Source organism: Ailuropoda melanoleuca, chromosome 8 (assembly GCF_002007445.2).
Source record: "Ailuropoda melanoleuca isolate Jingjing chromosome 8, ASM200744v2, whole genome shotgun sequence".
NCBI lineage: Eukaryota > Metazoa > Chordata > Mammalia > Carnivora > Ursidae > Ailuropoda > Ailuropoda melanoleuca.
In genome coordinates, this window is record NC_048225.1 from 61,182,339 (window position 1) to 61,209,358 (window position 27,020).

The 27,020-nt window shown below is 40.2% G+C and overlaps 1 protein-coding gene across 3 annotated transcripts in view; it reads right to left on the minus strand.

Moving 5' to 3' along the window:
• The window catches only part of DENND5A (DENN domain containing 5A), a 105,472-nt gene that overhangs the window by 62,580 nt on the left and 15,872 nt on the right, over positions 1–27,020 (minus strand). For all 3 annotated transcript variants that reach the window (XM_034666539.1, XM_011220930.3, XM_034666538.1), the window contains exons 2-3: positions 2,189–2,260; positions 1,317–1,426 (exon numbers count right to left, since the gene is read on the minus strand). In XM_034666539.1, the coding sequence (XP_034522430.1) occupies positions 1,317–1,426; positions 2,189–2,260 (182 nt within the window). The remainder of the gene's footprint in view (positions 1–1,316; positions 1,427–2,188; positions 2,261–27,020) is intronic.

Genomic DNA, 27,020 nt, shown 5'->3' on the forward strand with positions numbered 1-27,020 from the left:
AAAAGGGAACATTTCATATAAAGCAAGGAGATGACATAATAAGGATAAAGATGCACTTTTTTCACTTTAACTCAGATGGGTTACATAAAGAAACATGGATAGCTAATCAAACTGACCTAAGTCAATCAGTCCCCATTTTCCAGTTTTACATAAACCTAGCTATACAAAATCTACCAGCGGCCTGGGTTAACAAATAAAAGGACTACATTATGTTATATCCATTACCTTTGGACATGACTTCCCAAAACCTAGGTGTTTCTAGAATACAGCACGTTAAAATGAAATTAGCACTGGACTAGGAGTCAAAAAAACTTGAGACTAGGACTCAGTTTTCTCATCTGTGAAATGAAGATAATACAATTTACTCCGCCTACTTCACAGGGTTATTATATGCATCAAACAAGATCATCCTCTAGAAAGTATAAGAAGCTATTGAAAATTAATACAGGCCGTACAAAGATGGGATTAGAGCACAGCACTGGAACCAGACTATGCCATAGTGTTCAAATCGCAGCTCAGTCGCTGCTCAGCCATGTGACCTTGAACACGTTACTTAACCTCTTTGGATCTTAGTTTCCTCGTGTATGAAGTGTGTGTGTGTTTATTTACTATCATCTATGTAAGGGGTACTGTGAAGATTAAACGATTTAACTCACGTAAAGTGCTTATCACAGCGCCCAGCACAAGGTGAATACTCAATGAAGGTTAGGCTATTCACAGTGGTGTTCTACGTGAGATTTAAAATGCTGTCCTGGGACGCCTGGGGGGCTCAGTCAGTGAGGCAATCTGACTTTGGCTCAGGTCATGATCTCAGGGTCCTGGACTGAGCCCCAAGTTGGGCTCCGTGCTCAGCAGGGAGTCTGCTTCTCTCTTTCCCTAAGCCCTTCTTCCCAGCTTGTGCTCGCCCTCTCCTCCTCTCAATTTAAAAAAAAGAGCTGTCCTATCTAAAATTAGGATGAAACAAAATACCCATTTCTGCCACATCACCCAGATATACACAACCGAGACTGAGAGAAAACTCCTTTAAATCAGACTCATCATGTAATCTCAGTACTATAAGCAACCAATAGCTAGCTCAGTACCTCAAAGTTCACTGAACCTTTACTATGCATTTGTCTGACAAAACAGAAACATGGTGATTTTCAGTGTATTTGATATGTTGATCAAAATGCAGAATCATGAAAAATATGCACGATAACCCCTTCTTCAAAAGTTACTGGTAGTTGGTGGAACTGCTGCTACCACAGTCTGGACTCACGATTCTACTGTAAATTAGTTTATAAATTATTTCATACTTGGAGCTAACAAATACTGACCATTCCCACTGCATCTTGGTCAAAGGGATTCCATTCTACGTTCTCAGGGTATCGGGCAAGGACCTTAGACTTGAATGTTCGTCTCAGCGGTGTCTGCTCAAAATTTTCTCCTGCAAGAAAAAGAATGAAGCAAATCATCTTTACAAAGTCCCTCAAAATCACAGTTATGATCGTGTGAGGTTGGTAGTCCAGCAAGGTACAGAAGTAAAGGCAAAGGGATTAGTATGCCAACCATCTAAGAAGAGGAAAGGTATTAAAGTTATTAGGTAAGTAAAGAAGCTGAAAAGGTTTAGCATGGTTAATAGTGGACACCACTAGCTAGCTTTTCTTTTATTGAAAGTGAGTTATTACTACAAATCCAATGGTTAATCTTCTTGGGAGAGTAGAAAAAGCACAAGGAATGACAAAGGATTATAACCATCTTTTTCTTCCTGTAAACCACATTTAGTTTGCTTAAAGTCAACCGATATCATAGAAGCATAAATGATTTTAAATTCAGAATAAAGTATGCATTTCTATGATCTCTGAAAAAACACGAAGGGACTAAAAGATTCAAGAACATTAAAAAAGCAGATTTCAGGATAAATCTAATGAGATATTTTATCAATTCAGAATCATTTGAAATTTCTAAAATTCTACTTTGTTTCCCCTTTCCCCGTATAAAACATCAGAATATACTGAAATAAAGAACTTTAAAGTGAAAAGAGGAAGAACCACAGAACCCACCACCTAGAGGAACACAAATATGAAAAACCAACTGGTCAAAAAAACACACAAGAAAGTTAGAAGATCAAAGGTGCAAAATACCACTGTAGACACATGTAAAAGCCACCAGAAAGCTGTGGGTGTTCTCAATTTTGTTTTGTTTTTACCTTCAGTCGTACTGGAAATGAAAGGGCTGGCACCATCCCTGGCTTTAGAAGCCTGTATGTACTGGCATAATGCTATATGATAAATGAAATAACAGAGTATTACAATAAAGCAACATTATTCAAACTTTTTTGACCATGACTCCGGTATGAAACAAATGTTACATCATGAAGCAATAAATACATGCATGATGTGTACATATAAACTTGCCTAAAACAAATTTCACAAAATAATACTTACCCTTACTCTGTGTAATACTCTTTCATAATTTCTACTCTGTAACATTAAAACCAAATATGCTAATTGCAGACCTACTAACACAATTCACAGTTTGAAAAAAACATTACAAAAACAGCATAATGAGATGAAGAGCTCAACAGATACCAAATTACTATAAAGTCACTGGTACTTTATCCAAAAGTATCCGGCTTCAAATACTACTTTTCCTAAGAGCTTAGGGAACAGGGGACAAATTAAATGTACCTAAATATTTCAAACAAATAAATTTAGTAGGAATCATGGAAAAATATGTGGAAAACATGATCAAAAATAATTTGATTGAATTTGATACCTATTTATTGAGTAAAAATGTCATACAAGGGCCTCAGACACTGAGGGGACAGAGATGAACAGAATGAAGCACCGACCCTCAGGACCTTACTCCCAGACGTACAGGAAAAATGAGGAGACACAAATATCCACTTCACAGGGAGGTTACTGTCTGGGAGGCTCCAGAGCTTTATAGTCTGTGTGGTCCAACCACTCAGAGCACACTTGCACAGGACCCTGCTCACATGTTCTCGCTGATAATGTAGATTCTGTTCTAACTATAGTTTTTCTGAGTTGGTCTGGAACCCAAAGGAGCTGATGATTAAGGAAGATGCATACTTCCAAGAAAGGACTGGAATAAACCTAAAGTTGCATAGTTCACTCTAAATCATCCCGGAGGCATCTTAGGTTTCTGAAGAGTTTACCGTAATTCTAAGGTACTTGGTCCAGAAATCAACAATGATTCCAGTCATAAAGTTATCATTTATACTTAAAACATTCACTTCCACTTTCAGGTTTTGTCCATCTTCATCATCAGAAGCTCACTTATTCATAATTTTCAACTTCTGACAAGACTCAACTTTCCTTCTGTTAGTAAAGCTAGTAACACAATTTCAATTCCTCTCATTTCCTGATCCTCCCACCAAACTGAGTTTTCTGAAACTCTTTTCCAGCAAATTTCATCTCTCAAAATACATTTGGTAATCTTCACAAAATCAGCAGGCAGCTGTAACAGTGGGAGCAATAAAGCCCCTCCGACTATGTACGGCTAGTCTCAAGCTTTCAAAAACACCTGCGAAGAGCCCACCCACGGCAAGACTGCACTTACTGCACACAAAAAATTAAACAGCAAGCAGCTGAAATCTTGTCTACAGTCTGAGATTCTCAGAATATATATTTAAACTGCATTCAGTTCTGAGAAGATAACAACGTCTCCGTCCTAAGCTTCTTCACTTTTAGTTGTCAGTTTGCTCATTTCTTCCTTACGAGGCCAGAAAATCCCCTCGCTAAAAACCACAAAATATCTGAACAGAAACAGGAATCAGGGCAGTTTCCACTGTCCTTAATGAAAGCCTTTATAGAAAGATACTTTTTTAAGATGGTTATGAGGTGACCCCAAGACATGATGAGCATTCAAAGGATGGAACAGACTATTTTAAACAACCAGTGAGATGAAGCCAGAGGTGAAAATGATGAACTGACTTGGAGTATAGACAAAGAGGAGGGGGAGGATATGAATCACAAGGAGAAGTGGCTTTAGATCCTCTATCCTCCACAATACCTCTTCACCTCCTGCCCCTTCTTCAAACAAGCTAAGTAAAGATCTCTTGTTAAAGAGTCAGGTTCTTGTTAAAGAGTCAGTAAAGGCACCATTGAGACTGCCAATCTTAGACCTAAGTCCTTCTGTGTATTAGACTAGACCAGTATCAGGTGCCTAGTATCTTCACTGCAAGGGGAAAGGGGGTGTATAAAAAGGAATGAGAACCCTGAGGCCAAATCATCTTCGTTACAGCACCCTATAGTGCCAGAAAAGTCAGACCTAAGATATTTTTACTAAAACAACTCAGTCTTTCATCATTTACTGAGGGATAAGTTTTGAGAATAAGCAGTAAAGACTTAATACCTCAGGAACATCTATATAGACCCACCTCATGAAACCTGTCCATATGTCACAGATCCCTTACATCTCCAATTATTTAGACCTCCGGAAATTCAAACGGTATTAGGAATAAGACATTGCAACCACAACTGTCCTATTGTCCTGGAAACAGTAACTACTTACTTGCCTAACACACACAGAGTCCATAAATGTCAGGTCTGGATACCAGACTAAGGCTCCTTTCTAACAGCAACTTAAAAATTAGTCAACTAGGTGTCGGTCTATCTTTGTGAATCTGTCCCTGGGGAAGTACAATTCAGATAAATCATAACAGATTTTTTTTTTTAAGCCTGGCACGCCTTATAAGTAGTTCTAACAGGTTCTTTGTTACTTGTTCTGCTTTGACCAAGCCAGAAACAAACTGACGTTTGTATTGCTATTAGCCTGTTGGTACTAGCTTGATTCGAATAATCCTAAATAAGGGATGCTTACAACTGAGAAGCTTCAAACTCTCTGAAATGATTTACAAAATTTTGTATGAAAATATGTGCATTTTTCTAAAGAGAAAACACAATTTTCATCAGATTCTCAAAGGGTTCCATGACCCAAAAAAAGTCAGAAGCCACAGCTCCAAATGTTTCTCTTATTTGGGGCAGGAAACATTTGACCACTTACAGATTAACCTAAATAAGTAGGTTTACATACAATCTAGAATAAATCATATGCACTACTAAATAACTGCTTTCTGGATTGATGATGATAACATTACTTTCTCCCTTTTTATCATGAGAAGCCTATGGGTGCAAACTTCTCTCTCTAAACATACACACATACGTGAATGAGTTAAAAAAGAAAAAAAAATCTTATCCTCAAAACTTGTATTTGAAGTCATCTGAAAGGTCATCAGAAAATGTTCACCAAGGGGAGCCTGAGTGGCTCAGTTGGTTAAGCATCCAACTCTTGATTTCGGCTTAGGTCATGATCTCAGGGTTTTGAGATCAAGTCCTACACAGGTTCTGCACTGAGAGGGGAGTCAGCTTGAGAGTCTCTCTCTCCCTCTCCCTTTGTCTCTCCCCCCCACCCCCGGCCCCACTCATGCTCACTCTTTCTCCCTCTCTCTCTCTCTCAAATAAATATGATCTTAAAAAAAAAAAAAAAAGTTGAACAAAATCTCAAGGTTACACATTTATAATAAAAGTATTACATCTGTGGGAAACAGTGATAGTTTTGAAATGGTAGCACAGGTACAAAAAGGCATGTCCCAAACAGCTATGTGAAAAAGACCCAATACAGTCAAATTCCCACCTGGTTTACATCAAATTACAAAGAGCTTCTCCAGAACATAGCGTTAGCTTAGATTCAAGTAAAATAAAAGTAACCATCACTTCCTAGGAAAGTGTTTATGGGACACATCTGTTATACCTCCATCCTGGATTAGATATACCAAATTAAAGTATTTCAATTTCTAAACCTATCAGTAATCAGAGTGGACATACACTTAAGAAGCTTTACAGGGGCGCCTGGGTGGCACAGCGGTTAAGCGTCTGCCTTCAACTCAGGGCGTGATCCCGGCGTTCTGGGATCGAGCCCCACATCAGGCTTCCGCTATGAGCCTGCTTCTTCCTCTCCCACTCCCCCTGCTTGTGTTCCTTCTCTCGCTGGCTGTCTCTGTCTCTGTCGAGTAAAATAAATAAAAAAATCTTAAAAAAAAAAAAAAAAAAGAAGCTTTACATAAAATTTGAAGTTTGGGGAAAAAAGAGCAAGAGCTAAGGGCATTTTTAGATCTGGTCTCTTAGAAGAGATGGGAAGGATAATACAAACATCTGTGAAACTACAAATGAAAAAAACTAACTTGGTCAACAGAATAATTTATATCTAGGGACACCTGGGTGGCTCAGTCGGTTAAGCCTCCGCCTTTGGCTCAGGTCATGATCTCAAGGTCCTGGGATCCAGCCCTAGCTGGGCTACCTACTCAGCAGGGAGTCTGCTTCTCCCTCTCCCTCTGCCCCACCCTGACTCATTCTCCCTCTTTCTCTCTCTCAAATAAATAAATGAAATCTTTAAAGACAAAAAAAAAAAAAGAAGAAGAAGAAGTAGCGGTAGTAGTAGTAGTGGTGGTGGTGCCTGGGTGGCTCAGTCAGTCAAGTGTCTGCCTTCAGCTCAGGTCATGACCCCAGGGTCCTGGGGACTGAGTCCCATATCGGGCTCTCTGCTCAGAGGCGAGCCTGCTTCTCCCTTGCCCTCTGCCTGCTGCTACCCCTGCTTGTGCTGTCTCTCTCTCTGTCAAATGAAATAAAATCTTAAAAAAGAAAAAAAAAAGAAGAATTTATAGCAAGCATGATGGAGGTTCTGCCAGAATATAAAAAACTACCTGAAGTTACTAAGGAACAAAAAGGCAAGCAGATTATGATGGAAGAGAGATGGTCAAAACTTGGAAAAAGGTAATGACACCACCCAAGTGTCTCCTGTTACAGCTTTTGGCCAGACAGGTCCCAGTCTGTGTCATGAAAGATGGCTGAAATGGAGATAAAAACCCATAGTCTTACTAACTTCACAAACCAGAGGACAGACTTTAAGGCAACCATAACAGAGAAGTGAGGGAGGGAAGGAGGTGCCTCAAACTCTGTATAAATTCTGCCCAAATTGCTGGCTAATCCCTAATCTATGCATGCACAGAACAGACCTCAAGCAACCAAGTTTCGGCTAAAAGAACAGAACTGAGATTTAAACTGCCATTCACTGAAGGGGAACAGAGTTTAACAAAACAAACAAAATTCAATGTTCTTTAGAGAAAGGTTAAAAAAAAAAAAAAGAATCCAGAGTGTCTCCAACATGTCATACTCAATATCAGGGACACAACCCAACAAAACTTTCTGGCATATAAAGGAACAGGAAAACATGCTCTTTTCTCCAGAGAAGACTCAATCAACAGAAACTGACCCTGACTTGAATCAAATACTAGGGTTAGCAAAGATTTTAAAACAGCTAGCTGGCTCAGTCAATAGAGTTTGTGACTCTTGATCTTGGGGCTGTGAGTTAGAGCCCCACATTGGGAGTGGAGATTGCTTACATTAATAAAACTTTAAAAAAAAAAGAAAGAAAGAAATCAGCTGTGATCATAATGAATGAAAAAGTAGTAGATCGCAACAGCAAAACAGACTCTAATTCAGAGGACGGGCTTAACAGCAGATTGGAGATGCAGAAGAGTCAGTGAACTTAAAAAGAGATCAACAGTGGCGCCTGGGTAGCTTAGTTGGTAGAGCATGTGACTCTTTATCTCAGGGTCATGAGTTCAATTCCCACACTGGGCATAGAGCCTACTCTTAAAAAAATTATAAAAAATATAAGAGATCAACAAAAAGTATCCAATCTGAAGAACAGAGAGAAAAAAAAATTAGGGAGAGAAAGGAGAGTGTGGGAGTGATCTGTGGAGCAACAAGTCTAATACACATATAATTGGAGCCCTGGAAAAAAAGGACAGCAAATGAGGTTAAAAAAATTTTTTTTTAATTGAAGAAATAATGATCAAAATTTTCCCAAATTTGGTAAAAGACATAAATTCCAAAAGCTCAGTGGATTCTAAGCAGGATACACACCAAGAAGATAAAAAAGTATACATCACAGTCAAACTCTTAAAGAAAGGGAAAAAAAGAGAAAAATCTCGAAAGGAAACAAAGAAACATGATACACTAAGGAAAATAAATGATTGAAATTACCATGACTTTCTTACCAGAAACAGCAGAGATAAGAAGACATTGAACAACACCATACAAGTACTGAACCAAACAAACAAAACCCAGAATTCTATAAGCAGAAAAAAAAAATCCTTCAAAAACGAAGGCAAAATAAAAATATTTTCAAGTAAAACAAAACTAAGATAATTCATTGCTTGCAGACCTGTACTACAAAGTGAGAAAAGCCCATCCCAGTAACTTACATCCTATATGAGCCCATTTATACAACATTCTTGAAATTACTACATTTTAGAAATGAAGAACACACTAGTGGTTGCCAGAGGTCACAGATGGGGAGGAGGAGGGTTCTATAAAAGGGCAATGCCCAAAAATCCTGGTGGTGATGGAACTATTCTGTTTCTTGAGTGTATTAATGTCAACATCCTGGTTGTAAGAGCATCCAATAGCTTTGCAAGATGTTACCACCACTGGGTAAAGGGTAGAGTCATTTCTGTATTATTTCCTACAACTGCATATGAATCTGAAATCACCTCAAATAAAAAGTCTAATGTGTTTAAAAAGTATATTTTTTAATTAAAAAATTTTTAATGTTTTTAACAACCTGTCAAGGTTTTAAATGCAGAGGCTTTAGGCAATATGATTCAAACAACCAGGGGCGCCTGGGTGGCTCAGTCGTTAAGTGTCTACCTTAAGCTCAGGGCGTGATCCCAGCGTTATGGGATCGAGCCCCACATCAGGCTCCTCCGCTGGGAGCCTGCTTCTTCCTCTCCCACTCCCCCTGCTTGTGTTCCCTCTCTCACTGGCTGTCTCTCTCTCTGTGTCAAAAAAATAAATAAAATCCTTAAAAAAAAAATTCAAACAACCAAAGTTATACCTTGGACCCAACTCTTCAAAGGCAGCTGAGCTATCCCCCAATCCAGGGCCGAAACATCATGGTTACATGGGCTGCCTCACCTCACCATATCCACACCAATCCAACAGGGTCTGATTCACATTATCTACAGCAAGAGTGACGGAATTTTCTTCCTCTGGGAATGATACAACCAGGTTATTATGTCATCATTTCCATACTGGCATGCTGGGATATCCTAAAATTGATCCTGCTGGTGACCAATTCAGGGCCACTCATGCTATGATCAGTGTACTTCCTGCACTAAAAGATGTCATGTCACTGTATTTTTCCTGTTATAAACATTCCAAAAACAGAATGCCCATCAAAATAGTATTACTACCAACTCATACTTCTTTCTGGTGCACGTTGAAAAATCAGCTTGTGTTTCGCCAATTCACCTGCTGCCTCAGTTATTTCTATCCTCCTTGTCTTTCAGATAATTTTCTGAACTCTTGAATAAATCAGAGACCATCTCCTGCCATCTCTGACTGATGAGGCACAGTGTAGTAAGAGAAGATATGCAAATTTCTAACTAAACAAAAATTAACCTTGCTCCTCGTTTTAGGTGACTATTTCATTACTATCAGCAGTTTTTAAATGGGGACAGCTTAAAAAACACAGTAAGACTAGCTGAGTTTTGGTAGCTACAGAAAACCATCTAACACCATCCTCTACTCATCGCTCTCCCTCACCTCTTCTTCATATGAAACTGAAGTAAATTTACAGATCCTGAGGCACAGAGAGGGTACCTGCTCCTTGAAAAGACAGGCTGTACCCTGGCCCGCATCAACCAGCCGACATGGTCTCAGGAGTCAGACACTCACAAAAACCCAGAACGCAGGGAGTGAGCTGCCCCCCACTCTGGACACACCACAAGGCCTCTTCTATCTAAGGCACTCACCCAGAAAAGCTGCTCACCAGGTTTTTCGATGAAAGCAACAGAAACCATCTGTTACCTCTTTGTTTTCCCCTTGAGGCAGATCTGTTCACTTTCTTTCTCAACATATTTTCTTTGTCAGATAACTTTAGATTTAGGTATACAGCCATTACTTTTACTGATGTTTCGCCTCCTGCTTGACATCTTCCAGGCTCTCCACACCTAGTCCAACTCCTCCATCTAGTATTTCTAAAATGACTGAGCTTCTTATGTACCCAGTTTCAACAGGAGTCTAGGGTCTGAGAACCTATCCAGACAGGACTGCTCCAAACAACAGCTTGGACAGAACTCTGGAAGCAAGATATCAAGTGGAGACACCGCTTCCCTTCCCCCGCCAACAACTCTGGCAGGACACAACATCTTGAACTTATAGTTCTCTGCTTGCTCTGCTTAGTACGGGGAGCAACAAGCAGTCAAGTTCATGGTCTTTCAGACCAGGTAACAAACACTGTCCTGTAAGTTGGATACACATATACCGGACTGAATTACACACAGTACACACTGTACCGAATTACTAGAGCAAGGACTCCCAGAGGTTATACATGTACATAAGCACTTTCTCGAAAAGCCAGCCCCTCCAGAAAAATGGACTTAGACAAACTCAGTGGACTGGCCTCTAAGTAAGAAACAGCAGAGGACAAATGTGAGCAATTTTCATGCTCTCCTCAATATCAAATTTTAACATAATCAGCCTAAAGCCTAGAAGGTAGGAGACAGAGCTAAGGTCCTATCTTGGCTACTCACTAGTTGTGTGACCTAAACAATTTATTGAGTCTTGAGGGTCTCACTTTCTTCACCTAAAAGATTAAGAAGTAGAGGTCTAGTTGCTAGTTTATAAAGGTTTTTCCAGCTTGATCATTTCATGACTTAATAACTGTTAGGCCTCAAATCTGACCCGGCATGGAAATTGTGCCTTTTAAATTGTGAGCAGAAGGGGTGCCTGGGTGGCTCAGTTGGTTAAGTATATGCTTTCGGCTCAGGTCATGATCCCAGCCTCCTGGGATCCAGCCCCAAGTCAGGGCTCCTGCTCAGCGGGGAGCCTGCTTCTCCCTCTCCCTCTGCTGCTCCCCCTGCTTGTGCTCTCTCTAGCATAAATAAAATTTTTTAAAAATAAAAAATAAAATAAATTGTGAGCAGAAAGCATGCATTAGCTCTCCCTCTGCTGCTTCTGTCCCCAAAACTTCACAAAAACAACAGTAGAGGGGTGGGGGTCAGGGGAGCATGGCCACAGAATGAAAGTGAAGCAGATGGATGAGTGGCTCCTGACAGCAGACTAAAGAAAGCTAAGATATAATATAACCTCCAAAAAGCTCAGGAACTTGTGGCATCAGGCACTTCTGGAAGTAGGCATAAAGATGGGACTAAAAACAGAAGGAATGGTTGAAAGTCTGTTGAAGAACCAGGTGGCATCAGATCATGAAGAGATAAATTGCTGTAAAACTATATAATGAACATTATTCAGCCATAAAAAGGAATGGAGTACTGTTACACACTACAACACAAATGAACCTTGAACATTATGCTAAGTGAAAGAACCCAGACACAAAAGGCTACATGTTGTATTACTCCATTTATATGAAATATCCAGAATAGGCATATTCATAGAAACAGAAAGCAGTTGCCAGGGGACTAATTGCTAATAGGTATGCAGTTTCTGTTTGGGATGATAGAAATGTTCTGCAACTAGATAATGGTGATGGCTGCACAACACAGTGAATAAACTAAAAACCAATGAAGTGCACACTTTAAAATGGTTCATTTATGTTACATGAATTATATCTCAATTTTTTAAAATTGAATTTTTTTAAATTTTAAAATGAAAGAACCAGCTAGGCCCCACCTCATCCCCATACTCTTCCCACTCTGTGCAGCCTCCAACATGCCAGAAGAAAACTGGAAGTTTATTTTTTTTTTAAGATCTTATTTATCTGAGGGCAAGCAAATGAGAGAGACAGAAAGAGAGCACAAACAGGAGGAGAGGCAGAGGAAGAGGGAGAAGCAGACTCCCCGCTGAGCAGGGAGCCTGATGCGGGGCTCCATCCCAGGACCGTGAGATCACGACCTGAGCCAAAGGCGAACACTTAACCCTCTGAGCCACCCATGTGTCCCTGGAAGTTTATTCTTTACAAGGTATAAATAAAAGAATGAGTTAGGTGGGTGAAATAGGTGACAGTGGTCAAAAGGTACAAACTTTATAAAATAACGTACAGCATGGTGACTATAGTCAATCATGCTCTACTGTGTATTTGAAAGTTGCTGAGAGAGTAGATCTTAAAAATTCTCAACACAAGAAAACAGAATTGTCACTATGTGGTGATGAATATTAACCAAACTTACTGTGATCATCATTTGCAATATATATATATCAAATCATTATATTGTACACCTAAAACTAACACCATATTATACGTCAATTATATCTCAATTGAAAAATAAAAAAATTTTAAAAAGAATGGATATATCTATACTTGGGATTATAGTTGAGGTATCAAGCATCAACAGCTGGGAAGCCACAGGCACAGCTGAGAGCAAGGGTATCATTCTAAACATAGAAAACTATGAGAAATTTTACATACTGAGTGTTGAGGCTCCCAGTGCTCTTCCACTACTTGGCTCTTACAAACTTGGCAGCCAGGATTATGCCCTTGACGCAGAGATTTAGAGAGGTGTTTTCTATGAATGTAACCAGCCCAAGAAAAAAGACCTACAGATCTTCACACTACAGGGAAGAAACTATACAGCCAGTGAAACTCTCAGAAACCAACCTTCCCCCCATGAACATCGAGCTTCCAATCAGCTTCTTGATGCATTATTCTTAAGTGTAAACTGACAGCCGGAGGTCACGAGACACTTGGGAAAAGGCTCTAAGATTAATGAAAGACACCTCCTGCCAATGCAACTTTGAGGAAACAGAAAATTACGCAGAAAAAAGAAAGCTTCAAAAAGTACTATCCTAGGGCCTAGAAGCAACAATACCCCAGTGACAGCATGACTAGCACCCAGATCCTGGTTTCCACCAATAAAAAGAATCAGGACTGCTTAGAGAAATGGCTGGTTCTTTAATTGGAACAGGGCATACACAGGAGGAGCCTGGAGTATTTTGCAGTGCCAAAAAGTAAGGAAGTACTCAAAAACCTATGATTACAGGGGCACACCAAAGAGACACAGGGGCCAACTAAAAGATCTCCCAATGGCCAAAGCTAGAATAACTTGAACAAAATAAATACACTGAATTATAATCCAAAGTATAAAATAAATATCCATGAGGCCATACTAATATAAATAAATGATTAAATAAACGTGGAGAATAGACAGAAGAACGCCAAGTAACTTATACAGATACTAGGCTCTCCAAGAGGTGGAAATTAACTCCCTGCCCCGTAAGCATGGGCCGCTCACAGGAAAAAAGAGTAACTTTCTACTGGAGAAACCTGACAAACATTACCTGGTGATCAAGATTAACATCAACAGTGAGGTCATGTTGATAATACGCATGTATTCTTTTTTTTTTTTAAGATTCATTTATTTATTTTAGAAAAAGAGAGAGAAAGGGAGTGGTGGCGGGGGGTGGGGGGAAGGAGTAGAGGGAGAGAATCTCAGGCAGACTCCCTGCTGAGCATGGAGCCCAATGTGGGGCTCAATCTCACGACCCTGAGATCATGACCTGAACCGAAATCAAGAGTTGGACGCTCAACCCACTGAGCCACCCAGGCACCCAATATGCATGTATTCTTAATATCATATCATGAGAATGGCATTTATCTCTGAAGTCTTCCTTTCAAAAAAAAAAAAACTATTCTAAAATAAGTTTACTGAAAAGGTTTTAAAAATTATATCCCATTTAAATAAAATGTCCAGGGGCGCCTGTCGGTTAAGTGTCTGCCTTCGGCTCAGGGCGTGATCCCAGAGTCCTGATCAAGCCCCACATCAGGCTCCTCTGCTAAGAGCCTGCTTCTTCCTCTCCCACTCCTCCTGCTTGTGTTCCCTCTCTCGCTGGCTGTCTCTATCTCTAATAGATAGATAGATAGATAGATAGATAGATAGATAGATAGATAGATAGATAGATAGATAGATAAAATGTCCAGAATAAGCAAATCCATAGAGACAGGAAGTACATTTGTGGCTGCCTGCAATGGAGGGGATATGGAGTAATTTTATGGTATATAAACTATATCTCAATAAGACTGTTTAAAATTAAAAGACAGGGGCGCCTGGGTGGCTCAGTCGTTAAGCGTCTGCCTTCGGCTCAGGGCGTAATCCTGGAGTCCTGCGATCAAGTCCCACGTCAGGCTCTTCCGCTGGGTGCCTGCTTCTTTCTCTCCCACTCCTCCTGCTTGTGTTCCCTCTCTCACTAGCTGTCTCTCTCTCTGTCAAATGAATAAATAAAATCTTTTTTAAAAATTAAATTAAAAAAAANAAAAAATAAATAAAAAAAATAAAATAAAATAAAATTAAAAGACAGGGGCGCCTGGGTGGCTCAGTCGTTAAGCGTCTGCCTTCGGCTCAGGGCGTAATCCTGGAGTCCTGCGATCAAGTCCCACGTCAGGCTCTTCCGCTGGGTGCCTGCTTCTTTCTCTCCCACTCCTCCTGCTTGTGTTCCCTCTCTCACTAGCTGTCTCTCTCTCTGTCAAATGAATAAATAAAATCTTTTTTAAAAATTAAATTAAAAAAAAATTAAAAGACAAACAACAACAAACTTGTGGAAATTAAAAAGGTGCTCTGCCAAAACTAGATTAACCAGGAAAGATGTACATATGGGATGCAGGAAACTGGATCCATCACAAGAGAGTGGCAAAGGATAACTCCAAGATAAGGTAAAGGGACATCCCAAGGTGTGCAATGCGCAATAGGCTTAACAAGCCAAGACATCAAACAACCCAGGCTAGGGCAAGAATCTGCAGCTTATATCTGATTCTCAGAGATTTATCAACCCCAAACTTCCAAAAACCACTTCTTTAATAGTATCCATATTAAGTCCCACCCAAAGAACAAATTGCAAGACTCATACTTAAACACATGCGCACACACGCAAACACATGAATCTTTCAGATGTTGTAAATCTCAGAGAAGAAATATAGAGAGTAATGAAGGAGAGTAACAGTTTTCCTGATTCAATGTCATCAAGTAGGAATTAAAAAAAAGGAAATAGAGACACAGTTAAAGCACTTTAAAAGCCTAGTGAATGCGACTCCAGATGAAACTTAACACCTTATTCTATAGTTTATAAAATACTGAAGAGAAAGTGTTTTTTTTAACTTATAATTATATCCTACCTACCTCAAAAAACAAGATTACATATAAGAAAAATTGCACAAAAAAATTTAAAACAGAACATTTAAAGAAGCAAAGAAACAGATTTTCTTGGGGTGCCTGGCTGGTTTGGTCGGCACAGCAGGCACCTCTTGGTCCCAGGGTCATAAGTTCAAGCCTCACACTGGGCAGGGAGCCTACTTAAAAAAAGAAAATATAGTTTTTAAAGATTTTATTTATTTATTTGTCAGAGAGAGTGAGAGAGCACAAGCAGGGGAAGCAGCAGGCAAAGGGAGAAGCAGGTTCCCCGCTGAGCAAGAAGCCCAATGCAGGACTTGATCGCAGGACCTTAGGATCATGACCTGAGCCAACGGCAGCTGCTCAACCAGCTGAGCCACCCCAGGCGCCCCCCAAGAAAATATTTTTTAAAAAAGAAACAGATGTTCTTATGCACCTATGGCAATAACTTTCTTATAAATTACAAAGAATGATAGCTTGCTTGAAATATATATTTTAGATAATTTAACTCAGAAAAAATTATAAAAAGGAATACACAAAATATTAAATGTGGTTATATGACCTCTGGAAAGTAGAAGTATGGGTGATTGCTATTTTTTTCTTTATACTTTTCTGTATTTTCTGAACTTCCTACCATGACCATATATAATCTCTAAGATAAGGTGATTACACTAAAGAATATAAATAATTTAATAGTGCATTTCTCCTGGCTGATGAAGAAGATACTTTTTAACTCAGATTTAGGATACTAATACCTAACTTCTGTCCTGCAACTACTCTGCACATCTCCTCCTCTTTGTATTATATGGAATGAGAAACCTTTAATGCAAAAGAAAAATATATATGTACCACTTTGAAGCCATTGAAACCACTTTCACGTATATTATTTCATTAAGCTTCATCACGATCCTAAGAGAGATTTTACAGAGAAGGAAACTGGCTCAGAGATAATAAATCATTCAACAAGTAGGACACAAAATGGGATCAGAAACCCCTCCAGACATCCTAGTCTAATACTCTTTTCACCCACTACACTAGACTGGATGTCTCTTAGAACATTAGAATTTAGAGCAGTCAAAAAGTACAGTTTTGGTATAAGGAAAGAACAGTCTATGGGTAAGTAATCTTCATCAAAAAGTCTAAAAAGCCATAAAACCACAAATTCTCTACTATAACACAGAGCAGTATTCTCAACCCACAGGCCATGAGAGGGTTACTCCCTAACTAAAGGCAACCCCAAATCTGGATCCTTTCACTGCACCAAGCCACATCAATCTCCAAGCTATCCTACCCTCCGGTAGTTAGGACCCTCTAACAGATGACCCCTGAGAGCCTCTTGTAGCTGGAATGGAAGCGATCCAGTGGTGAAGGGTGGAGAAGAGGGGAGGAGACAACCTGACAGTTAAGTGAGCTTAGTAAGAGCAGACAGACATGAGGCTAAGGCCTTCTACCAGTCCTTGGAAGAAAACCAAGACTTTTTTTTTTTTTAAGATTTTATTTATTTATTCGACAGAGAGAGAGACAGCAGGCGAGAGAGGGAACACAAGCAGGGGGAGTGGGAGAGGAAGAAGCAGGCTCATAGCAGAGGAGCCTGATGTGGGGCTCGATCCCATAACACCAGGATCACGCCCTGAGCCGAAGGCAGACGCTTAACCACTGTGCCACCCAGGCGCCCCAAGAAGAAAACCAAGACTTAAAGCCACCACTGTTGCTAAAGCTTTAGGTGAAAACCCACAACTTCTTAGAGCCAGAGGAGCAAATGCTATGTCAGTTCTTTCTCTCCACCTTTCTCCACCTCAGTTCTCGCTGTCCTCCAACATCTTCTGTAGCTCTCATGCTCTCTTGTCTGGACACACTCTGAAAATGAATCCGTTCCATTTAGATCAACAACCCTACAAACACTGATCCTCCTCTTCCTGAAAAACCATTACGCCTGCTAAATGCTAAACTGAGGACCTAGCAGAATGACTAACGGGGCAACCATCTTCCTGCAAATGAGCTATTTATGAAGCAACAGAGGCAGCTAACAGTCTTCAAGCTGTTACAGTCAAATACCATCATCTCTCCACTCCCCCACTATACTTTTGTCATACAATCTATCTGACACACCCTTGTTATTTGTTCCCGCTAGCCTCCATTACTATCCTCTGAATAGCATAGTACCTAAATCTGCCCAAGAGTTCTTGTTGACCCACCTTCTACCCATTCCTATTCACATCCTCTACATCTAAGTCCTTCCTACTCTTCAAGACTTTGTTGAAAATGCCTTTATTATGCAGCTTTCCCTAATCACTGCCAACATATGTGACTGTTCTCCCTACCCAGTATCATGTACTCTCGGACAGAGCTAAATGGCAGTACTGTACTGAACTGTGACTTCCTAAAGGCAAGATTTACAGTTAATTCATTTCCATCCTTCCACCTGTTTTCAATGAAAGCTCAATTCTTTTGAAGTGAACAAAAATTATTCTTTTTCTCCAGACTGTTAATGCCTTAAAACTTTAGTATGGGAGTCACAGAATTAAACATTGAAAAGGTTCCAATCCACAAAGTGACACCTTTGACACAAGCTCAACCAAACTAGAATGACATCATAAAAGCTGTTTAAAAAAAAATCCATACCCTTTAATCTGCTAAATCCACTAAAATTGCACCCAAAAGGCACCAGGGGAAGAAGAAAAAAAAAACAAAAAACAAAACACTAAAATAGCACCCCAATAGCATTTTTTTTAAAGGGGGGGGGGAAGCAATTTCGGCACACCTGGTTGGCTCAGTTGGTTAAGAGTCTGCCTTTGGCTCAGGACATGATCCCTGGGATCATGTCCTGCATCAGGATCCTTGCTCAGTGGGGAGTCTGCTTCTCCCTCTGCCTGCCACTACCTCTGCTTGTGCTCCCTCTCTCTCTCTGACAAATAAGTAAATAAAATCTTTAAGCTAAATAAATAGAGCAATTTCTCATAGTAGAGCTATTTACAACTACGAGAAAAAGAAAAGTAAATACATAACAAGATAGTAGTTTGGTACATCAACACAATGGAATATAATCTAACCATTAAAGCAACACACACAGGAAAAGAAAGAAAATGAAAAGCATTTATTAATTACAGTTAAGAAATCTAGATACGGGGGCGCCTGGGTAGCACAGCGGTTGGGCGTCTGCCTCCGGCTCAGGGCGTTATCCCCGCGTTGTGGGATCGAGCCGCACGTCAGGCTCCTCCACTGTGAGCCTGCTTCTTCCTCTCCCACTCCCCCTGCTTGTGTTCCCTCTCTCGCTGGCCGTCTATCTCTGTCGAATAAATAAAAATCTTAAAAAAAAAAAAAAAAAAAAAAAATCTAGATACAGAGGCACCTGTGTGGCTCACTCAGCTGAGCGCCTGACTCTCGATTTCAGCTGCAGCCATGATCTCAGGGTCCTGGGATAGAGCCCCAGGTTGGGCTCCCAACTCAGCAGGGAGCCTGCTTGAGGATTCTCTCTCTCCTTGTGGCCCTCCTCCTCCCCTGTGCATGCATGCACTGGCACACGCTAAGTAAATAAATAAAATCTTAAGAAAAAAAAAAAAGAAGAAGAAATCTAGATACAAACAAGGTTGATAAAACTTTTTTGGGGACAATGGCTCCCACCTAGAGGTCGATAAAGGAAATAGTAAGGATAGGATAGGGGTATCATTTTTAATATTTCAAAAAGCTGTACTGAAATGTATGTGAAAATATTACTAAAAGGTCAAATTTCTTTGTCTTTGGCTGGAAGTATGTTAGTCTAATTAGTGTAAGGCAATCAGAAGTTATAACCACCAATAATACATCTTGAAGAATTTTTAAAACCCTAACTACAATTTTATTAATGCAGAGGTGTTTTTGGAGGACAAAGCTTTTTTTTTTTTTTTTAAGATTTATTTATTTATTTGAGAGAGGGAGAGACAGTGGGGGCAGGGAGGGACAGAGAGAGAGAGAGAGAGAGAGAGAGAGAGAATTAAGTAAACTCCCTGCTGAGTGCAGTGCTGGGTGAGGGGAGGCCTCCATCTCACAACTCTGAAATCACAACCTGAGCCAAAGCCAAGAGTCCAGAGCTTAACCTACGATGCTACCCAGGCGCCCCTAACTTTTTATTATGAAAAGTACAATGAATTACCATGTATCCATCACCCAGTTTTAATAATTATCAATGAATGTCCAATCTTACTTTATAACTGTACTCTCCCATACCAAATTATTTTAAAGCAAATCTAGACATATCATTTTATCTATATTTCAACATGTGCCTCTAAAAGGCCTTTATTCCTTTTAATATAATCATAATATGATGAATACACCTAGGATTTTTTTTTTTAAGAGAAAAAGACTCAGGGGGTGCCTGGGTAGCACAGTTGTTAAGCGTCTGCCTTTGGCTCAGGACGTGATCCCAGAGTCCTGGGATCGAGCCCCACACCAGGCTCCTTCGCTATGAGCCTGCTTCTTCCTCTCCCACTCCCCCTGCTTGTGTTCCCTCTCTCGCTGGCTTTCTCTATCTCTGTCAAATAAATAAATATAATCTTTAAAAAAAAAAAAAAAAAAGAGAAAAAGACTCAGGACGCCTGGGTGGCTCAGTCTGTTAGGCGTCTGCCTTTGGCTCAGGTCATGATCCCAGGGTCCTGGGCTCAAGTCCTGCATCGGGCTCCCTGCTCCTCTGGGAGCCTGCTTCTCCTTCTGCCTGCTCTGCCTGCTGCTCTCCCTGCTTGTGGTCTTTCGCTCTCTGAGAAATAAATAAATAAAATCTTTTAAAAAGGAGAGAGAGACAGACAGACAGACAGAGTGAGGGTAACTGTCGGGGGGGGGGAGGCAGAGGGACAGAATCTTTTTTTTTTTTTTAAAGATTTTATTTATTTATTTGACAGAGAGAGAAGACAGCCAGTGAGAGAGGGAACACAAGCAGGGGGAGTGGGAGAGGGAGAAGCAGGCTCCCAGCGGAGAAGCCTGATGTGGGGCTCCATCCCAGGACTCTGGGATCACGTCCTGAGCCGAAGGCAGATGCTTAATGACTGCGCCACCCAAGCGCCCCGTGAGAGGGACAGAGTCTTCAGCAGACTCCATTCTGAGTGCAGAGCCCTATGGGGGCCTTGACCTCACAACCCTGAGATCAAAACCTGGGCCGAAATCAAGAGTCAGAGGTGACTGAGCCATCTAGGTGACCCTCACCTAGGAAATTTTGAGCAAAAAAAATCTTTAATGACAAATCTCTGGTCAGTGTTCAAATTTCCTTGGTTGTCTTATAAATGTCTGAAACCAGTTTTGTTTTGTTTTGTTTTTAAGAAGGCTCCATACTGTGTGGGGAGCCCAAAGTGGGGCTTAAACTCACAACCCTGAGATCAAGACTGGGACGCTTAACCAACCAGCCAGCCAGGCACGCTTGAAATTAGATTTTAAATCACTAAGTGGATGTAAAGGAAAATACTATATCATGGCCTTCAATAGGGGGAAAAAATGTTTTTAGGAATTTTTTTTTTTATAAAGTTAAGAGCATGAGGAGAAAAAGACAATTTCTCTGTATAAACAAACCACAAACAAATTAAAGAAACTTCAGGTCTGGGTTATGATATGGTTAGAGATAGACATGATTTTCAAAATACGTAACTATCAGAGCAGTGTGGACACCAGCCTATGAGAACAAACACTAGCCATATACATACGGTATACAGGCTAGATACCAACCTCGGATAGAGCCCCGACTAAGAAACAAGCAAGGAGGCCTCAAGAACCTGCTTCTCATGAGATTCAACCCAGCCTGCAGTGGACAATAAGCTACAAGCACATCAGTCACAACCAAAATCATCACAAGGTCTTGATATACACATCTTCTTGGCACAGCTGTCAACTGCTAGTCACTACAGCTGCAATTGTTCATCCTGGCATCTATCATTTGAACCAGGCAAAGAAAAAAATGCTCTCCTAAGCAAATAGCATGGTAAAGTGCGAAAAGTTCTTGATTCTAGCATAACCTAGACAATAGCCTGCCTGTCTCTAAAAGTTAAAACCATAATAACTGATGGAACACCTGGGTGGCTCAGTGGGTTTAGCATCTGCCTTCAGCTCAGGTCATGATTCCAGAGTCCTGGGATCGCCCTCTCCCTGTCTCTCTTTCTCTCAAATAAACAAACAAATAAAATCTTTTAAAAAAATAATAACTGGGATTGTTTATACCTCTTCAACCTACCGCTTATAGATCATAGTTTTTCTGATGTTTCTTTAGCTTGCTAAAGAATGTAAAAGATAGTCCTGTGTGATTAGAATCCTTTTATAAACAGAGGGCATACCCTGACCATTTTAAAGTAAACCTAAAACCACACACCTAAAGGAAGGGAATGAGAGAGCTCTTTTTTTTTTTTAAGATTTTTTTTTTTCATTTATTTGACAGAGAGAGCCAGAGAGCACAAGCAGGGGAAGCGGCAGAAGAAGCAGGCTCCCCGCCGAGCAAGAGGGGCTCCATCCCAGGACCTTGGGATCAGGACCTGAGCAGGAAGCAGATGCTTAACCACCTGAGCCACCCAGGCGCCCCAGGGATGAGAGCGCTCTGGAAGGGAAGTAAAAAAAAGCCTGGAATTCCTCCTGGTTCAATTCAATCAAACCTTATGCAAATCAGTCTTATCTTCTGGGCTCTAGTTCCTCCACCTTCAATAAAGCACCTGCCAACTTCCCAGTCTTACCTTCTACCCAACCCCTCTCTCCCTCTCTAGACATTATCCACACCAACTCACCTGTAGTTACTAAAATATGGCATGCTTTATCATGCTGCCTTCATTCTTTTTTAAATGTATTCTCTGCTTAGAATGACCTTCATAGGCTTCTCCGCCTGATTAGCCAATCTACATTTATTCAAGTGAGTGCTATCAAAATCTACGGTATTCCAACAATGTTGCCAATTCTGCAACTCCAAGCTCTTCTGAAACTCTTCTGTGGGACCTATTGTCAGAGCCATTCACTGGTCATAAAACAAGTCTGCTCCTTTGAATGTAATTCCTACGACATGGTTTTCAGTTCCCTGACCTCCCTAGCTCCTAGAACTAGAATCAGTATTCTATTTAGGTGTGATCTAATTAACATCATTTAAAACAGGACTATCCACTTCTCTGACAGTATCTATTAACGCAAGCTAAAATCACAACTTTTGACATAAATCAAAGTTGCAGCCAACTAAAAGCCTTATATTTTAGCGTTGCTATTAAGTCACATCTTTTTTTTTTTAAGAACATCTCCTTTCTATACTGCTACTTTTGCATCACCTGCTTCATCATACAGCTCAAATCTGTCTCTTATCCCCATGTATATCCTAATCATTCCCATCAAACCGTTCCTGAATCCAAAAATGGTGGTGCCAGTTATTCACCTCTTCTACCAGTCCCCTTTAATAAAGAAAATGTAGTTAGTCTGACCTAACATGATCTTAGTGCACCTGTGTTGGCTCTTAAAAATCAGTTTTCTTTTCAAAATCCTCATACCATATCCTTAATAAACCATTCTAGATTTTGACTAGAAATGTCAAGGTCTTACCTTCTTAGTCTTGAAAATACGTCTTTTTGTGGTAATTCCATATGCCTTAGATGTGACTGACAGCAACTAAATGATCTCATCCCAATACTCTTACAGAACTCTGGGGTATAATTTGTTTGGGTCAAGAGACTTGAATTCGGGGGCGCCTGGGTCATTTAAGTGTCTGCCTTTGGCTCAGGTCACGATCCCAGTGTCCTGGGATAGAGTCCTGCATCAGGCTCCTTACTCATCTGGGAGCCTGCTTCTCCCTCTGCCTGCCACTTCTCCTGCTTGTGGGCGTGCAAGCTCTCTCCGCTCCCCCCCACACCAAATAAATTAATTTAAAAAAAAAGAGAGAGAGAGACTTGAATTCATTCAGAGAAATTAAACGCTCCTATATAAATGCTTAATGGTCTCAGGTTTGGGTCTCCTCTATAATTCAGTTCTACCCTTTCCAATCTATAGATGATTTACCACGACAATGCAGGGAGGAGCTTCTGGGGCCATTTCAGTCTTGGAGATTTCTTTTTCCAATGTGGTTATTTGGGATTTCACATTTAGAATACTACCTAGCATTAAATGCCCTTCTTGAAGAAATATTTAGTACAATTAACATTTCTTTAAATTTGTTTCTTTTCAGGTTCTTCAAAACAAATCCATAAAACTGTTAGAGGAAGCAGAGATGCTAATTATAACATAGTTCTTTTACCACAGCAGCAAAAACTGAATTAGCCAATCTATTACAAAATAAGGCTAAAGAAGAATTCTAAAAATGAATACACCTCTGCTACCCCAGAGAGACAGGAGAAAATGTGTAAGCCAAAAATTTAAATTCTTCCTCGAGGTGAAAATATCCCCATAATTCAACAACATATCAACCCACAAATATTTACTGAATGTGCAAGACACTTAAAACAATTCACCCAAAGCCTCCCATCTTACTCACACACCCTCCCACCAAATCCAAGCTATAAATACAAGCACAGTGATGTTTTCCCCACGCAGCCGCCATAGGATAGGGAACTTGTCTACCACACCCTCAGCCATTCTACTACATTACTACAGCACTCCATGCTCAAGCAATTTATCAACCTTGACTGAGTTCCTACTATTTACACGGCTCTGTACTAAGCGCTACAGAGACAGAAAAATGTATCATTAAAGGGGCGCCTGGGTGGCTCAGTCGGTTAAGAGTCTGCCTTCGGCTCAGGTCATGATCCCAGGGTCCTGGGATGGAGCCCCATGTCAGGCTCCCAGTTCAGCGGGGAGTCTGCTTCTCCCTCTGGCCCTCCTCCTTCTCATGCTCTCTCTCTCTCTCACTCACTCTCTCTCAAATAAATGAAATCTTTTTTAAAAATTATCATTAAAAACCAACGTCTCCTGGAATTCATGAACACTTCTGAATAAATCTTTATCTCCTGTCTGGGCAGATAAGGCTCACAAATCTGCAAAGGTCTCTCTTCAGATGAAGCTAGGAAGGTACTGCAGTATGTCCTGTTATACATACACTGTGGCAGAAGAAACTGGACTTTAAAGACAGGCAAATCTAGATTCAAATACTAGTTGCATGTCTTCCTGAATTTTAAGTAACCTGCCCAAGATCTCTCTTCAATAAATCTCAGTTTCCTCATCTTTAACACAGGGATAATAATGCTTATTTCATAGGTCTATTGAGGGACTGAGTTAACATACGTAAAGGGACATACTTGTACCGAGCACAAGAACTACTCAACAAATATTACCTCCTTTCCTCCCAATAGGACAGCCATACGTGCAAGAGTCACCTTTAGGGGCGCCTGGGTGGCACAGCGGTTAAGCGTCTGCCTTGGGCTCAGGGCGTGATCCCGGCGTTGTGGGATCGAGCCACATCAGGCTCTTCCGCTATGAGCCTGCTTCTTCCTCTCCCACTCCCCCTGCTTGTGCTTCCTCTCTTGCTGGCTGTCTCTATCTCTGTCGAATAAATAAATAAAATCTTTAAAAAAAAAAAAAAAAAGAGTCACCTTTAAATCTTTAACCATGGAAATGACACAGAAATGCCCTGGGAATTCCCAAATCCTTCCCAAGAAGAAAGCCTCCACTGCATAAAATGGACAACATATATCTGCCCAAAGCAGAGCCCAGAGCAGCAAACGGGGCTATACCAAGAACACTAGCACTAACATATCCCTATGGCCAAATTTCAAAACACGGTTTATAATAAAGGATCACCCCCTCACCTCCCCTAGAGTGTACAAGGAGATTTAAGAATGTGGGAGCCTCCTGTCAGGTTACCTTCAATAACAGAGGTGAATTCTCTTTACGCTTAAGACATCTTATAGAAATTTTTTTTTTTTTTTTTACAGTTTCCTAAACACTAAAATTTTACCAGCTGGTACTAAATCAAAGAACAAAGACAAGCATTTGTTTAAACGTCTATCAAAAGCACTGTATTTGGTCATATCAAAGCGTTGTTGTACTACAGGCCCAGCTGTGACAGCAATGGAAATGTTTCTCTTCCACGCTGTAGAATGTTGAAAAGTGGCATCCATGCGCATGCCCGCGCACACGGTAGAAGAGCTTTTTTCAGGCGGTACAGAGTAGTGTCACAGTACGGTGATTAAGAGGGTTAGCTCTGAGACTGCAAATCTAAATGCAAAAGACAGAACAATAAAGCCTTTAGTAGGAAACACAGAACATCTTTGTGACTCTGCAACAGCAAACATATCTTAAACAGAATATAAAATGCACTAAACATAAAAGAGAGAAAAGTGATAAATTGGATATTTTTTGTTCTTCAAAAGTCACCATTAAGAGAATGAAAAGGAAACAAATTAGAAGGAGATATTTTCAGTACATATAACTGACAGAAGACTCATATATAGAGCATATAAAGAATTCCATTAAACCAATAAGAAAAAAAAAACCACCTGAAAGAAAAATGGCAAAAGACTCGGTTACTTCTAAAAAGAGGGTATACAAATGTCTGATAAACTTTTGAGAAGTGCTCAACTTTATTAGTCATCCAGAAAAATGCAAATTTGTGTAATGCAATACCACTACACAACCACCAGGACGGCTAAAATAAAAAGGAAGGAAAATGCCAAGTATTGATGAGGACAGGGTGCAACCTATACTCTCCTGCTACCGGTGAGAATGGAAAGTGGTACAACCACAGTGGAAAACAGTATGGCAGTGTTTACTGAAACTGAATATATACCTATGACCCAGCAATTCCACTTATAGGTAAATACCCACCCAACAGACCAAAAGGCATGTTCACAAAAAAGGCACATACAGGAATATTCATAATATATCACTATTGTTCATACTCAAAATCTAGAAACCACCCACAGTGTCATCAACAGAAGTGAGAGATAAACTGTGGTAGAGATACACAATGGAAAACTATACAGCAGTGAGAATGAACAATCCAAAACTACTTATAACAACATGAATGAATCTCTCAAACATGATGCTGTGCAGAAGAATCGAGACACAAAAGAGCACAGCATTTTATTATATTTATATAAAAGTACAGACAAGCAAAAGTAATCAATGCTGTTAGAAGTCAGAACAGTGACTACCTTTGGTAGGTGAGAGAGCAAATGCTGACCAGAAGGGGCACAAGAAAGGATTCTGGGGTGCTGGCAACACCTCAGTGTGAAAATACATCACGGTGTGCACTTGGATATGTGCACTTTACTGTATTCTATATTGATATCAATAAAGTTTAATTCTTAAAAACAGTGAACTCTGATTCTGACAGATCTGAGTTTGAATACCAATCTTCCCAAATATTAGCTAAATAATCTCAGGCAAGTTATTTAACCATATCGTGCATCAGTGTCCTCACATATAAAGTGTGAATAATAACAGAACCTACCTCAGGCGGTTGCTAACAGGCCCAAATGAGAATGTACGTAGTATTATTACTCTTTCTCCACTTTGCATCAATGTCAAAATTATATAGAGTTAAATGATGCAAAGAAAAATGTTAGTAATAGTGCAAACACTTAATGCATATTCATCAGGTACCAGGCGCTATCCCGAGCCATTTCATGTATCACCCCCTTTAATCCTACAACCACCCTATAAGACAGATTCCGTGTCCACTTTAAAGATGAAGAAACTTAAACACAGAGAAGTAAATTGCCCACCATCACGCAAATAGTAAATGGAGGATCTGGGTTTCAAATCCATGTGACAGATACAGCTTTTAGGCTACACTGTTTCCTTCACTACCGCAGTAGGAAACCCCAGCTTTAAGGAAGAAAAATAAATAATCACAAATCTTTCCTTCTTTATCAGTTTGTGCAGTTTGTATACTGTATGTATCATGCAAAAACACTCAACCAGGAGTTAAGGAACCCCAAATTCAAGTCTCAGCTCTGACACTAACCAGCTGTGAGACTTA